The following is a 16,910-nucleotide window of genomic DNA, read 5'->3' as shown; positions in this document are numbered from 1 at the left end:
GCAAATGGCAAGGTTTCATTCTTTTTGATGGCTGTGTAATATTCCACTATAGATATATATACCACATCTTCTTTATCCATTCATCAGTTGATGGACATTTGGACTCTGCATAATTTGCTGTTGTGGATAGTGCTGCTTAAACAATGGGGTGCATATGCCCCTTCGAATCACTACTTTTGTGTCCTTTGGATAAATACCTAGTAGTGCAACTGCTGGGTCATAGGGCAGCTCTATGTTTAAGTTTTTAAGGAACCTCCATAGTGTTTTCCAGAGTGGCTGCACCAGTTTGCATTCCCACCAACAGTATAAGAGGGTTCCCCTTTTTTCAGATCCTTGCCAACATCTATTGTTTCCCGAGTTGTTAATTCTAGCCATTCTGACAGGTGCGAGGTGGTTTTGATTCGTATTTCCCTGTTGATGAGTAATGTTGAGCATTTTTTCATATGTCTGTTAGCTGTTTGTATATCTTCTTTGGAGAAATATCTGTTCATGTCTTCTGCCCATTTCTTGACTGGATTTGTTGTTTGGGGGCGGGTTTAAAAAGAATTTTAGTAACTTCTTTATAGACTTTGGATACTAGCCCTTTATCTAATAAGACATTTGTAAATATCTTCTCCCAAAAGTTGCCTTTTACTTTTGTCTACTGTTACTGTTGCTGTGCAGAAGGTTTTTATCTTGATGAAGTTCCAATAGTTCATTTTTGCCTTTGTTTCCCTTGCCTCTGGAGATGTGTCTGGTAAAAGATGTTGCTGTGACCAAGGTCAGAGAGGTTGCTGCCTGTGTTCTCTAGGATTTTGATAGATTTCTGTTTCACATTTGTGTCTTTCATCCATTTTGAATTTATTTTTGTGTACAGTATAAGAAAGTGGTCCCATTTCATTCTTCTGCATGTGGCTGTCCAAATTTCCCAACATCATTTTTTGAAGACTTTCTTTTCCATTGGAAGATTGGTTGACCCTCTAGTTGAGGGTCCATTTCTGGCTTCTCTATTCTGTTCCATTAATCTATATAGCTGTTTTTGTGCTAGTACCATACTGCCTTGAGGATTACAGCTTGTAATAGACCTTGAAGTCCCAAATTGTGATGCCTCCAGCTTTGGTTCTCTTTTTCAATATTGGCTATTTGGGGTCTATCCTGGTTCTATACAAACTTGATAATTGGTTATTCCAGCTCTGTGAAAAAGGATGGTGTCGTTGATAGTGAGATTGCATTGAATGTGTAGATTGTTTTGGGTAGTAAACATTTTAAAAATATTTGTTCTTCCGATCCATGAGCATGGAACGTTTTTCCATTTCTTTGTGTCTTCCTCAACTTCTTTCATTAGTGTTCCATAGTTTTCAGAGTATAAATCTTTTACCAAGTCTTTGGTTAGGTTTATTCCTAGGAATCTTACAGTTTTTGGTATAATTGTAAATGGGATCAATTCCTTGATTTCTCTTTCTGCTAGTTCATTATTGGTGTATAGAAATGCAATAGACTTCTGTGCACTGATTTTATATTTTGCCAGTTTGCTGAATTCCTCTATCAGTTCAAGCAATTTTTTGGTAGAGATTTTTGGGTTTTCTACATAGAGTATCATGTCATCTGTGAAGAGTGAAAGTTTGACTTCTTCCTTGCCAATTTAGATGCCTTTTATTTCTTTTTGTTGTCTGATTGCTGAGGCTAGGACTTCTAGTACTATGTTGAATAAACACATAGACACAGGCAGTGGTGAGAGTGGACATACCTGTTATGTTCCTGACCTTAAGGAAAAGCTTTCAGTTTTTCCCCATTGAGGATGATGTAATCAGAATTTTTTAAATTTAATTTTATTTTTTTTGTAATCAGAACTTTTAATTTCAAAGTGTAAGTATCTGAGATTTGTTGAAAAATATTTTACTCTAGATCTGTCTTTGGCTTTCTCTTTCCAGACTGAATATTCCTAGAATTTTTTTTCTTTTTGCAAAATGAAAAATATTTAATACACCAAAAAGCACAACAGAATCAACAGGTATTAAAAGCATTACATAGTGCAAAACCCAAAAAGATACAGAGCTACTAACTTTCTGGTGCTTAAAATGACCAGGCAATGGTGGCACTTGGGTGGTTGTCAGTTAAGCATCCAACTCTTTTTTTTTTTTTTTTAAGATTTTATTTATCCATTCATAGAGATGCAGAGAGAGAGAGAGAGAGAGAGAGAGAGGCAGAGACACAGGCAGAGGGAGAAGCAGGCTCCATGCAGAGAGCCCGACGTGGGACTCGATCCAGGGTCTCCAGATCACGCCCTGGGCTGCAGGTGGTGCTAAACTGCTGCACCACCGGGGCTGCCCCAACTCTTTTTTTTTTTTTTTTTTTTTTTTAGTATTTTATTTATTTATCCATGACAGACACAGAGAGATGCAGAGAGAGGCAGAGACACAGGCAGAGGGAGAAGTAGGCTCCATGCAGGGAGCCCGGCGCGGAACCCGATCCGGGGTCTCCAGGATCAGGCCCCGGGCCCAAGGCGGCGCCAAATCGCTGAGCCACCTGGGCTGCCCAAGCATCCAACTCTTGATCTCAGCTCAGGTCTTGACCTTAGGGTTGTGAGTTCAAGGTCTGTGATGGGCTCCATGCTGGGTGTGGAGCCTACTTAGAAAAAAAGAAAAAGACTAGACAAGAACACATGAAAATATCTCCTTTCCAGGGAGATCACTGGGTGGCTCAGCGGTTCAGCACCCGCCTTTGGCTCCAGGAGTGATCCTGGAGTCCCGGGATGGAGTTTCGGTCGGGCTCCCGGCATGGAGCCTGCTTCTCCCTCTACCTGTGTCTCTGCCTCTCTATGTCTATCATGAATGAATAAATAAATAATCTTAAAAAAAAAAAAGAAAGAAAATATCTCCTTTCCTCACTTAATGATCTGGCTACTATTAGAAAAGTTATTTTAAATTGCTTTTTTGGTATATGAAAACACATTTGCTACCCCTGTTGATTATGCCTACCTGATCACATGTGTTATTTGGAAAACTGCATATAATGATAGTGCATTTTGTGCCTCCTCCTCAAGTGTATATAGAAAATTTTGGTATATGAAGACCATAGTGACTAGTAAATGTTTTGCTTCTTCCTTACCAATTTGAATTCCTTTTATTTCTTGCTGTCAACTAATTGCTGTGGCTAGGACTTTCCAGTACTATGTTGAGTAAAAATGGTGAGAGTAGATATCCTTGCCTTATTCTTGACCTTAGGGGAAAAGCTCTGTTTTTCATCATTGAGTATGACATTAGCTACAGGTTTTTCATATATGGCCTTTATTATCTTGAGGTATGTTCCCTTTAAACCTACTTTGTTGAGTGTTTTTATCATGAATGGATATTGTACTTTGTCAAATGCTTTTTCTCCATCTATTGAAATGATCATACAATTTTTATCCTTTCCCTTATTGATGTGATGTATCACATTGATTGATTTCTGAGTACTGAATCACTCTTGTATCCTGGAAATAAATTCCACTTGATTGTAGTGAATTTTTTAAAATGTATTCTTAGATTTGGTTTGCTAATACTTCATTGAGGATTTCTTTTTTTTTTTAAGATTTTTATTTATTTATTCATGAGAGACAGAGAGAGAGAGAGAGAGGCAGAGACACAGGCAGAGGGAGAAGCAGGCGCCATGCAGGGAGCCTGACGTGGGACTCGATTCCGGGTCTTTAGGAACAGGCCCTGGGCTGAAGGTGGCGTTAAACCGCTGAGCCACCCGGGCTGCCCTCATTGAGGATTTCTGCACCTATGTTCATCTATAGTTCATCTATACTATAGTGGCCTGTAGTTGTCTTTTCCATAGTGTCTTCAACTGGTTTTGGTATCAGGTCCTGCTGGCATCACAGAATGAATTTGGAAGCTTTTCTCCCTCTTCTCTTTTTTGGAATAGTTTGAGAAGAGTGGATATTAACTCTTCTTTAAATGTTTGGTAGAATTTGTCTGTGAAGCTTTCTGGTCCTAGACTTTTGTTGGGAATTTTGTGATTACTGATTCAATTTAATTGCTGGAAATTGGTCTGTTCAAATTTTCTATTTCTTCCTGCTTCAGTTTTGGGAGATTATATGTTTCCAGGAATTTATCCATTTCTTCTAGGTTGTCCAATTTGTTGGCATGTAATTTTTCATAATACCCTCATAATCCTTTGTATTTCTGTGTGTTTGGTTACTATTTCTCCTCTTTCATTTGTGATTTTGTTCATTTGAGTCCTCTTTTTTCTTTTGCAAATGAGTCTGGAAGGTTTGTCAATTTTGTTGATCTTTTCAAAGAACCAGCTCCTGGATTCACTGATCTGTTCTATTGTTTTTTTAGTTTCTCATTTATTTCTGCTCTAATCTTTATTGTTTCCTTCTTTTTACTGGTTCTGGGTTTTACTTGTTGTTCTTTTTCTAGCTCCTTTGGGTGTAAGGTTAGGTTGTTTGTGATTTTTCTTGCTTCTTGAGTTAGGCTTAATATTCCTAGACTTTTTTTTTTTTAATTTTTATTTATTTATGATAGTCACACAGAGAGAGAGAGAGAGAGAGAGAGGCAGAGACACAGGCAGAGGGAGAAGCAGGCTCCATACACCGGGAGCCCGATGTGGGATTCGATCCCGGGTCTCCAGGATCGCGCCCTGGGCCAAAGGCAGGCGCCAAACTGCTGCGCCACCCAGGGATCCCTATTCCTAGACTTTTAAATCTGTTTTTACATGTAAACATTTTGAGCCACTTGAGGATTTTAAATAACATGTTTGTGGTCATTCTCCAACTCCCTATGTTTTTTTTCCTTTGTCATATTTAAAATAAAAAATAAGTACATTCATCTGGTAAAATATTTTAAAAATACACATGGTAGTGTGAGAAGTCTCCCTAATAGCTCTATTCCAGCACATTTAGACTCCTCCCCCAGGGCTACTAATGTATGTCCATCTAGAAATATTTTCTGTATATGTAGAAAAGCACATATGCTCTTTTATCCCCATTTTACATATTTTAAAGTTACGCCCTTTGATCTTTTCCTATAACTTAGAAATTAGGGATTAGATAACTTAGGTATCAATATATAAAGCTAGTCATTTTATAGCTTCATACTATTGCAAAGTCTGGGTTTATCAGAATTTATCTAACCTCTGATGGAATTTATGTTATCTGCAACATTTTGCATATAAAAATATACTTTAATTAAAAATCTTAGGGGCAGCCCGGTGGCTCAGCGGTTTAGTGCCGCCTTCAGCCCAGGGCCTGATCCTGGAGACCTGGGATCGAGTCCCACATCAGGCTCCCTGCATGGAGCCTGCTTCTCCCTCTGCCTGTGTCTCTGCCTCCTTCTCTCTCTCTCTCTCTCTGTGTCTCTCATGAATAAATAAATAAAATCTTTTTAAAAAATCTTATATATACACATGTATATATGTATATATATTCCTAAAGAATTTCTGGATCAAAGGGTAAATGTTTTGTAATTGCAATAGATTTCTGTCAAACTGTTCTTCAATGAGGTTGTGACAATTTACATATGGTCAGCATTATAAAGGACTATTTCCCCACATCAAGATCATTATTCAAATATCATTATTTTTGTTTCAAGTTTTCATTTAAATTCTAGTTAACATACAGTATAGTATTAGTTTCAGGAGTAAAATCTAATGATTTATCACTTACAAAAACACCCAGTACTCATCACAAGTGCCCTCCTTAATACCCATAACCCATTTAGTGCATCCCCGCCCACCCACCTCTCCTCCAGCAACCCTATGTTTGTTCTCTGTAGTTAAGAGTCTGTTTCATGGTTTGCCTCTCTCTCTCTCTTTTTCCTCCTGTGTTCATCGGTTTTGTTTCTTAAATTCCACATACAGGTAAAGTCATATGGTATTTGTCTTTCTCTGATTAACTTATTTTGCTTAGCATAATACACTCTAGCTCCTTCAGGTCATGGCAAATGGCAAGATTTCGTTCTTTTCAATGGCTGAGTAATATTCCATTGTGTGTGTGTATATGTATATATGTATATGCAAACACACACACACACACACACACATATACCACATCTTCTTTATCCATTCATCAGTTGATGGACATTTGGGCTCTTTGCATAATTTGGCCATTGTTGATAATCCTACTATAAATATCAGAGTGCATGTATCCCTTTGAATTTGTATTTTTGTACATTTTGGGTAAATGCCTAGTAGTGCAATTCCTGGATTGTAGGGTAGTTCTATTTTTAACCTTTTGAGGAATCTTCATACTGTTTCCCAGAGAGGCTGCAGCAGTTTGCATTCCCACCAACAGTGCAAGAGGGTTCCCTTTTCTCTGCATTCTCACCAACATCTGTTGTTTCTTGAGTTGTTAATTCTAGCCATTCTGACAGGTGTGAGGTGGTCTCTCATTATAGTTTTGATTTGTATTTCCCTGATGATGAGTGACATTGGGCATCTTTTCATGTGTCTATTAGCTATTCGGATGATTTCTTTGGAAAAATGTCTATTTCTGTATTCTGCCCACTTTTTAATGAGATTATTTGTTTGGGGGGTTTATATTTTTTTAACTGGGCTCCATGCCCAATGTGGGGCTTGAACTCACAATCCTGAGATTTAGAGTCACATGTTCTACTGATGAGCAAGGTAGGCACCCCAGGGTTAATATTTTTATTTTTTTAAAGATTTTATTTATTTATGAGAGAGAGAAAATGAGCACAAGTTGGGGGGTGGAGTGGGGGAGGGAAGGGCAGAAGGAGAGGAAGAAGCAGACTTTGTGCTGAGCAGGGAGCTGGATGCAGGGTTTGATTCCAGGACGCTGAGATCATGACCTGAGCCAAAGGTAGACGCTTAACTGACTAAGCCACCCCGGTGCCCCCAGGTTTGTTATTTTTAACAATATTTTGTACCTTATTTAGAGAGGCCTTCTCCACAGTAAGAAGTACAAAAAATTCTTTCTAGGTTTCTTTTGGTACTTTTATGGTTGGTTATTAATTTTTTTGTTTTACATTTAAGTCCTGATTCACAACTTTCTGTTGAGAGACTTTATCATGGCTACCCAGTTGCCTCATCACTACTTACAAAATAATCTAACTTTTCCCCTACAGATTCATAAAATCTTGTATCATTTAGGTCCATATATAGACTTTCCATTATTTTTTGTTGATTGCATATAGATGAGTCACTTCTATTCTGTATTATTCTTGTGGTTTTATTATGATGCTGCTGAATCTTTGTGATGTCATTAGTTCTGTTTGTCAGAACTTGTCAATGAAATGTAAACAGGATTGACATATGTCATTTCTGTGCTGAGCTTGTCATTGCTAGTTTGAGACCCTCTACAGTCCCCTTTTCCTCTGTCATCACCTACAGTGCTCAAGGTAATGGCTGTTCAGTTAGCCTGTGTCCTTGAAAGTATATAGTGAAGCTCACTCCCTGATGAACCATAATAGATTTGTAATATGAGCAACAAGTAAAGTTTTATTTTTAGCCACTGAGATTTGGGTGTTATTTGTTAAAAACAGCTAATCCTACCATATCTTCCCTAATACAGTCTCCCTATCCAAGAATAAAATATACCTTTCCTTTTGTTCGGGCTGTGGATGTGTGTGGTGCGGGGAGGAGAGTAAGGTGGCTGTTCTTCAGAAGCATTTTAAAGTTTTCATGAAACTCTTAAATATTCTTTCATAAGTGTGTATATCCTGGTAGTTTTTGTTTTGTTTTGTTGTTGTTACTATTGTAAGTGGACTCTCTTCTATGATATCTTCTAACTTGTTATTTGTATAAATGAAGGCTAGATTTCTCTATATCCATTTTGTTTTTTGTTTTTTTTTTTTGTTTTTTTTTTTAAAGATTTTATTTATTTATTCATGAGAGACACACAGAGAGAGGCAGAGACACAGGCAGAGGGAGAAGCAGGCTCCATGCAGGGAGCCCGACGTGGGACTCGATCCCGGGTCTCCAGGATCATGCCCCGGGCCGAAGGCGGCGCTAAACCGCTGAGCCACCCGGGCTGCCCTCTATATCCATTTTGTATGCAGCCATCTTATTGTATTTGAGCATGTAAAAAAAATTTCAGTTAATATTCTTGAGTTTTCCAGGTATCTAACTTTATCACATCTAATTTCTGTCTCTTAACTACTTGAATTGGTTAGCAATTCCAGAATCATGTTTAAAAATAGTGATTTGGCTTCACTTGACTTGCTTTTGAATCACAGCTAAGAGTGCCTCTCCTTGGCCTCATGTTATTTTTTTCTAGGAAAAGTTCTTCAAGAGTGTTTAAAAGGATCACTTCTATTTACAGTTACCTTTCTGAGATAGTTGCAAAACATCCTTAACTTCAGTCAATTTCTTTTGTTATTATTTTCTCCATTCCTATGTAACTCAGGATTGCCAAAATGTAAGTTCTTTCATTGCTAATTATTAAAACACATATATAGGTTAAAAGTATAGTGGTGATAGTAGACATCTTTCTAGTATTTGTCATTAAGAAAAATGCTGATTTTGGGGTGAAATACTATTTTATTATATTAATGTGGTATCATCCATAATGTTCTGTTTCACTATTTTTTTTTAAATCAAGAATGGATGCCAAATTATGTTCAATTTGTTACATCATATTTTGTTAAAGTGTGATTTCAGGACTTTATTTTCATATGTATTAAAATAAATATGGGATCCCTGGGTGGCGCAGCGGTTTAGTGCCTGCCATTGGCCCAGGGCGCGATCCTGGAGACCCGGGATCAAATCCCACATCGGGCTCCTGGTGCATGGAGCCTGCTTCTCCCTCTGCCTGTGTCTCTGCCTCTCTCTCTCTCTCTCTCTGTGACTATCATAAATTAAAAAAATAAAAAATAAAAAAAAAACATTTAAAAAAAAAATAAAATAAATATGATTTTCTCTTTAGACCTATTAGTACAGTCAATCATATTAAACCATTATTGAACTCCTGGAATAAGTCTTATTTGTCCTTGGTGCATCCTTTGAATGTGTTATGAAATTTGTTTGTTAATATTTAGGATTTTTTTCTTTTGCATTGCTATTCATTAGTAAGTTTAGCTGGTGGTTTACTTCTCTTGGTGCTGTCACATTTTTTGTGTCATTTTCAGCTTATATCACTAAAAAATATGAAGCTTAACCTTTTTTTAGGCTCTGGAACACCTTAATAGTAAAATTAGCTGTTTTTTTAAGGTTTGGCAGATTTCACCTATGATATTATGTGGGCCTGGTGCATTCGACAAGGGGGGTGTTCACTGACAACTTTCTCAATTTTTATATGGCAATTGGTTTATTTAGATTTAGTGGATATTTGAAGACCTAAGTAACATAAACTGACCTGTTTCTATAAGTTCATTTAAAATTTGAAACATAAAAATCAATATTTTGAAACAATATTTAACTTACACAATTACAACTTTAATCCCATCAAGAATCAATTCATTTTTTTGCAGAAAGTTCTTCTTTATGCTTAATGTTATAATAATCAAACCACCAACAGTGTGACAAGGAATGAAATATTGACAGATTAAAGATTCCATAACAAGGATGGCTGAATCAAGGAGACTCTAACATTACATGGGAGGGAAAACTAAAAATAAAAAATATAAGCTATTTTTGAATAAAAAAGTTTTGTAAAATCTCTGTAAGTGAAGATTCCATATTTAAATGCTAAAATATGGGCAGCCGGGGTGGCTTAGCAGTTTAGCGCCGCCTTCAGCCCAGGGCCTGATCCTGGAGACCTGCTGCGCCACCCAGGGATCCCTAAGATTTTATATATTTATTCATGAGAGATATACACACACACAGAGAAGCAGAGACATAGGCAGAGGGAGAAGCAAGCTCCATGCAGGAAACCCGATGTGGGACTTGATCTCGGGTCTCCAGGATCACACCCCGGGCTGCAGGCGGCACTAAACCACTGCACCACCGTGGCTTCCCATCAATTTGAAATTTAAATAGAATTTCAATAAGAAAGAATTATGGAGAAAGTCTAAAAGACTATGTGAATAGACAGAAAAATAGTAGGAAAGATTTGATATGAAAACCAAGGCTTGTTGGAGATATAATGCACAGCATAGTGATTACAGTCAACAACATGGTATTATAAATTTCAAACGTGCTCAGAAATTAGATCTTAATTATTCTCATCACAGAAAAGAAATTATAATTATGTGACATGATAGACGTGTTACCTAAGGCTATGGAGGCAATCATATTGCAATATATAAATGTATCAAATCAACACACTGTATACCTTAAATTTATACAATGTTGTATCATTCTATCTCTTATATATATAACCATCAAGGGCACCTGGGTGGCTCAGCAGTTGAGCATCTGCCTTCAGTTCAGGTCGTGATCCTGGGGTCCTGGGATCGAGTCCCACATTGGGCTCCCTGCAGGGAGCCTGCTTCTCCCTCTGCCTATGTCTCTGCCTCTCTCTCTGTGCTGCTCATGAGTAAATAAATAAATAAATAAATAATATATATATATGTATATATATATATAAAACTATCATATATACATGATTAAATGAATGTTATCTACTTGCTTCATTGAAAACAATGTTATTTGTGGGAATGGATGTGATAAACATGTAATTCATGCAGAGAAATGATCTAAAACACATGTAACAAAGATGGTTATAAGAGCAAAATAAATCACCTACAGGATGTGAAAAAAAACAAGGCTATTGGAAAATTAATTAAATTAACTCAGATTTAATACATTTAAGTATTAAATAATCCATATATATGGTAGGTTCTAAGTTACTAATTATACAAGAGACCTAAGAGCTATTCTATGTATTTATATGTGTGTGTACATAAAATACATATATTCAGAAAAATATCTGCAATGAATTACCATTGCCGACCCCCCTCCCCAAAATCCAAACTCCTTAATATGTTTTTTATGGTCTTTCAGAAGCCAGCCATTCCAATCTCATCCCTCACTATTTCCTTTCACATATCTATGGTCTAAAAGTCTCAGACTACTCACCTCCCAAAATATAACTTATTTTCCAGTTTATAGTATTCCCTCAACCGTGGAATTACTCTTCCTCTTTTCCCGAAGTTTAGTGACAGTAAGATTTACCTGAGTAAGTAGTTTGATAAGTATTTTGTTTAAAATACTTACCCTGCGATGCCTGGGTGGCTCAGTGGTTGGGTACCTGCCTTCAGCTCAGGTCATGATCCCAGGATCTGGGATCGAGTCCCACATCGGTCTCCCTACAAGGAGCCTATTTCTCTCTCTGCCTATGTCTCTGCCTCTCTCTCAGTCTGTGTCTCTCATGAATAAATAAATAAATCTTTTTAAATAAATACATACATACATACTTATCCTGAAGCCTATAAGATTTTGATTCAAAAGGTCTAGGAGGCTGTGGACTGTGGGCCGCCGGGGTTGGTGAAGGATCTCAAGATGGCTGGGCGAAAACTTGCTCTAAAAACCATTGACAGGGTAGCTTTTGGGGAGATCATACTCTGAAACCAGAAGGCCATTGCCAACTCCCTGAAATCCTGGAATGAGATGCTTACCTCTGGGTTGGCTACTCTTCCTGAGAAACCACCTGCTATCGATTGGGCTTACTACAGGGCCAATGTGGCAAAGGCTGGCTTGGTAGATGACTTTGAGAAGAAGTTTAATGCCCCGAAGTTTCCTGTGTCAGAGGATAAATACACTGTCCAGGTGGATGCTGAGGAAAAAGAAGATGTGAAAAGCTGTGCTGAGTTTTTGTTCCTCTCAAAGGCCAGGATTGAAGAATATGAAAAAGAGCTGGAGAAGATGAAGAACATAATTTCGTTTGATCAGATGACCATTGAGGACCTGAATGAAGTCTTCCCAGAAACCAAATTAGACAAGAAGTATCCCTATTGGCCTCACAAGCCAATAGAAAATTTATAAACTTGAGTTGAGGAGAAAGCCCTGGCCCTCATATTATAAACGTTGGACATTAAAAATAATGATACGGAAAAAAAAAAGGTCTAGGAAAATACCCTGGAATCTGCATTTTTAATAAGCACCACCATCACTCCGTCATCCCTCCCCAGATGATTCAATCCAGGTGATTAGGGTCCACATTTTGAGAAATATTGATATTATGGAGAGAGAGAAGATTTGGGTTTGCTTCCCAAATCTGATACTTATTAATTATGTAACTTCAGAAAATTACTTAACTTTGCTCAGATTCCCTTTTCTTTTCTGTAGAACAGAGATGGCAAAACACTATCTGTTCAGAAGGCTCAAACATAGTGATATCCGTTAGAGAAAGTATATTTTTATGACTGTTTCTCAAGATCCTATGCAACATCTTCCTATGAGGCTGTTTTATTCCTCTTGTTAGTATGAATTATGCTCTCCTTTTTGCTCCAACAGCATGTTTATATTTCTATTTAGCATTTATTTCATTCTCTTTGGCACAGGCAATTGATTAGTCTCCTATTCTGGCTTGTAAGTGCTTTGAAGGCAAGGACAATGTCTTTTTCACAATTGTATTAAGTATCTTTTATATGTCTTATACATAGTAATACTAAAATTTTAATATAGTAAAATAATGATATAACACTAAAAAACTCTAAAGTTAATGAAAACTTGATTGTCACAGATTTTTGAAAATTGTCACATAAGGAACCAAATTAAGGTCTCATCAAGCAAGCCTCCCACCCCTATCACATCCCTCTCTACTTACTAAGGATGAGAACTAAAAGTAACTAGGCCCAGGTTTGCTGAATTAGGGTCAGTTGTTATATTAACCTCATTCTTGTTTGTTTGTTTTTTTTTCAAGAAACAACATAATCAGACGATTACAAGCTGTCCAAAACACTGGGAAAGGTTATGAGACCCAGAACCTCTACATAATGCTGAGCAGAATTGATGACTACCAGAAAAAGGTGATGCAGGTCTGGACTGACAAGCAGAAATCTTTAGAGCAGAAACGGAATCAGTGCCTGAGGAACACGATGTCCTTATTTAGCCAGGTAAATTGTTTTCCCTCTGACCAGCGTATTGTGTGAAAAATGAAAGTGGTAAACTTGGAAAATAACATTTACCTAGAGATAATATGTATATTAGTCTCCTAGGGTTGCTGTAATAAATTACGACAAACCCGATGGCTTAAGACAACACAACTACATTCTCTTGCAGTTCTGGAAGCCAGTTAATGAAATTAAGGGATTGGCAGGGTTGGTTCCTTTTGGAATCTCTGAAGGAGAAATTTTTCTATGCCTCTCTCCTGGACTCTGGTAGCTGCTGACAGGCCTTGGCATTCCTTGGCTGATAGCTGCATAACTCTAATCTTTGCCTCTGTCCATCCCCTGGCCTTCTTCCCAGCATGTCTTAGGTCTTCTCTTCTGTCTCTTATAAAGCCATGTGTCATTGGATGTAAGATCCACCTGGCTAATCCAGGATGCTCTCATCTTGAGATCCTTTTTTAAAAAAACTTTTTAAAAAATATTTTATTTATGTATTCAAGAGAGACACACACAGCGAAAGAGGCAGAGACATAGGCAGAGAGAGAAGCAGGCTCCCTGCAAGGAACCCGATGAGGTACTCCATCCCAGATCCCGGAATCACGCCCTGAGCTGGAGGCAGATGCTCAATCACTGAGCCACTCAGGCGTCCTCATCTTGAGATCCTTAATTACACCTGTAAAGACCCTTTTTCCAAATAAGGTCACACTCTATCTTTTGAGGAGTCACCATCCAAGCCAGTACACCATGACCTCTGTGAAAACTCTTAAATTGACAACAGGGATCCTGGCTGGACTCTCTAGCTGGGAAAAGATTAGAAGAGAGAAGACTTCCAGAAATGCTCAACTCTTTCCTAGTCAACCCACATCTACCAGCCTCTAGACATGAAACCTCTTAAACCTCTTAAAGTCTTATTTATTTATTTATTTATTTATTTATTTATTTATTTATTCATTCATTCATTCATTCATGGTTATTTCTCTCCTCTAAACTATCAGAAAGTGGTGTGCCCAGGTGGCTCAGTCAGTGGAAGATACAACTCTTGATTTCGGGGTTATGGGTTTGAGTCCCACATTGGATGTCGAGATTACTAGAGATAAAATCTTTAAAAAAAAAACTATCTGAAAGCAAAATTTAATAGCATGAGTTTATAACAATAGAGATAAGAGTTTATTTAACTTGCTTACATAGCACCAGGCACAGAAGATCCTATTAAACTCTGACATCCACTCATTATGTCCTAGAGCTCATCTGAGATAACCATTTGTATGCTTTGGGGAGTGATAGTGACCTTCCAAAAAGTTGTAAACTGAGATTACAGTTCTTTGCTCTGAGATTATATCTTCCCATTACATGCTCCAGCATGGAGTTCTGGAACATTCTTGGCATGCTAGGAATATTTTATATTTTATATCTATATATCCTTTTCTTTCACTAAATTAATTTATAAAATTACTTGATGTTTTAGAAGATATAAAGAGATTTCTCATCATAGCCTGATCCAAATCAGACATATTCTGAATTTTCCAGAACAGTTATATTTTAAATATTAAAGCTCTTTAACAGAAAAAAACAAAAGAGGATATTTTTGAGGTTTTGGTTTGGAAAATATGGCCAATGTAGGTGGAATAAAATGAGCTGAGTTGGCAGTGTCATGAACTATCTAATAGGAATCACAATATTGAGGACATTTCAGAGGATGAATAAGGGTGTGGGGTCAGGGGATCCACAGTCTAGATGATGAAGTGGTTATCAAGGGAGAGAGGGAGAAGGGAGAGGAAAAAGCAAAAGGGAGAAGAGGGTAGAAATTAATAAATACCTTACATTGGTCAAGAGGTTGGTTCTCCTACCAGATTGTGTGGGTTCAAATCAGTTTCAACATATATTCCCTGAGACCTTGGGCAAGATCTAAATTTTCTGAGCTTCAGATGTCCATATGTAAGACAAGGATAACAACAGTACTCACCTTGTGAGATTGTTGTAAATGCCAAATGAATTAATACATAAAAAGCATGTTATATTAAGCATATATTCAGTAAATTTTACCTGTATCATTAGACTTGCATAGTGCTTCACAATTCATGAGGTACTTCCATACAATCTTATAAAGCACTCACAACCACCTTGTGTTATTATCCTTGTTTTAGAAATGAGGAGAAAAGGGCAGATAAAATTAGCAACTAACCCAAAGTCACACAGCTAGGAAATGAGAGGACTAGGACTACAGCTTATGTAAGATCAAGGAGTTTTTTTGTTTTTTGTATTTTTTAAGATTTATTTGGGAGAGACAGCAAATGAGCACGTGGGAGAAGGGCAGAGGGACAGGGAGTCTTAGACTCCATGCTGAGTGCAGGGCCCCAGGCAAGACTCAATCCCAGGGCCCTGAGATCATGACCTGAGCCAAAACCAAGAGTCAGATACTTAACCAACCGCGCCACCATGGCGCCCCGGGACCAAGATTTTTATATAACATAGCTGAAATGGTGTGTTGGAGGTGGAGGTGTGATTGGAGGAGAGGAGAACGAGGATGGAGGAAATGGATTTGCAAGTCCATAGGAAAGGAAAACTCAGTTTAGTTAGGGCTAACTCGGATCTTCCTAGAGACTCTGATCCTTTTATCCCCATGGTTTCCTTTTCTGATTACTTCTTTTTAGCTTCAAATGATGTATAAATTGAATCTTAGACAACCAATCCCTTTGATCATCGACAAAAAGCAGATACCTGCCTCTACCGAATTTGTTCAACAGCCATTCCTAGAGCTGCTAATAGAAGAAGACAGGAAGTCTGACACATTCAAGAAATTTCGGTATGTGCTAGAAAAAGACTGACATTGAACCTTCTTTGGATACTATGCGGGACCTAATGCTCTTTTTTTTTTTTAACCTGCCCAAGAGCTTCCCCTTCCCCACAATTATGATATGTTACAGTGGAGAGTCTAAGGCAGTATTAATTTTCTTAGCTATTTTAACAAGAGGCTTATTTACATATATTCTTACTTAAATACTTAACATCTAATTTTGAGTCCCTTTTAAAAAAAATGATGCTGGTCTGCTCCTTATCTGCTCTTTTCCAGGAATGATGTAAGTCCAGTTTTCCCTTTAGTGGCTCTCCTTTGTAACAATCCCAAGACAGGGGCTCTCTTGTTCCTACAGGTGACATGACAAGTATGGTCCTGGAGGGAGACAGGTTGATGATATCCCTTCTTTATTATGTGTCTTGGGTGCCTCATTTCACATGCATGGGCTTACTCCAAAGATTCAGCTAGGTGTTATTTTTTTCATGTCATTAATTATGAATGCTAAAGACTTTAAATAAATGGTTGAATGAGGCAAAACTTTTTGAATAAAGTATTAGAATTCTTTCCCCATACTTTCAAACTTATATCTAAGTGAATCATATCTAGTGTCAATAGTTTTTTCCAGATGAAAGATTAAGTTCATTAATCACATGAGGATTTATTTTATAGATTTGTGGAATAATTGTTAATATGTGATGTTCTATTTGAATTTGAATTGTTTTACTTTTGCTCACTTATTAGTTCAATTTAAAAAAAAAATAAATTAAAAACAAAGCTGGTCTTGTAAAAAAAAATTGAAGCTGATTTTTCCTTACTATGAAACAAATTATTTTGACAGAATTAAGGAGCTTAAAAACATTACTTTTTTCCTTTTCTTAAAAAAGAAGGTAGAAGCTTTGGGAAGGAAGGGGGAAAGAACATTGCTGGGAAAAAACCAGTCTGGATATGGTTTATATACTCCACAAAATTAAGGAGATAGTTTTAAAATAGATTACTAGGTAAAGTCATGGAAATGCAGTTTTCAGGGAAGAAAAAGCTATTTCAGCAAATTCTCTATTTTAATCCATCTCACAGTGAAAGTGGGCACAGCTAATGTTCTTCAGTGCCAGAGAGGGCATTATAGGACAAGATGGTGGTGAAGAGAAAAGGAGAAAATAAAAACCATACATTTTGATTGGATATGGAGTTCAGGAGAGTTTGGC

General features: G+C 37.3%; 2 protein-coding genes across 9 annotated transcripts in view; one reads left to right on the top strand and one right to left on the bottom strand.

The window, feature by feature from the left end:
* LARP4 (La ribonucleoprotein 4) overlaps positions 1-16,910 on the bottom strand; it is a 182,327-nt gene that overhangs the window by 144,771 nt on the left and 20,646 nt on the right. Inside the window, exon 2 of the mRNA XM_038577646.1 lies at positions 11,481-11,638. The gene's annotated coding sequence lies outside the window, so the exon portion shown is untranslated. The remainder of the gene's footprint in view (positions 1-11,480; positions 11,639-16,910) is intronic.
* Positions 1-16,910, top strand: part of FAM186A (family with sequence similarity 186 member A) — a 92,903-nt gene that overhangs the window by 68,030 nt on the left and 7,963 nt on the right. For 4 of the 8 annotated variants that reach the window (XR_005380140.1, XM_038577638.1, XM_038577641.1 and 1 more), the window contains 2 exons: positions 12,728-12,920; positions 15,566-15,717. Coding sequence is in view for 5 of the 8 variants with exons in the window: in XM_038577638.1 (XP_038433566.1) it covers positions 12,728-12,920; positions 15,566-15,717 (345 nt within the window). In the remaining 3 variants the exon portion in view is untranslated. Of the gene's footprint in view, positions 1-12,727; positions 12,921-15,565; positions 15,718-16,910 lie in introns of those variants that run through there. The other 4 variants (XR_005380142.1, XM_038577640.1, XR_005380141.1 and 1 more) reach the window with 3 other exon arrangements.

Source organism: Canis lupus, chromosome 27 (assembly GCF_011100685.1).
Source record: "Canis lupus familiaris isolate Mischka breed German Shepherd chromosome 27, alternate assembly UU_Cfam_GSD_1.0, whole genome shotgun sequence".
Lineage (NCBI taxonomy): Eukaryota > Metazoa > Chordata > Mammalia > Carnivora > Canidae > Canis > Canis lupus.
Note: the sequence above shows the minus strand (reverse complement) of the source record. Positions and strands in the feature narration are given on the sequence as shown.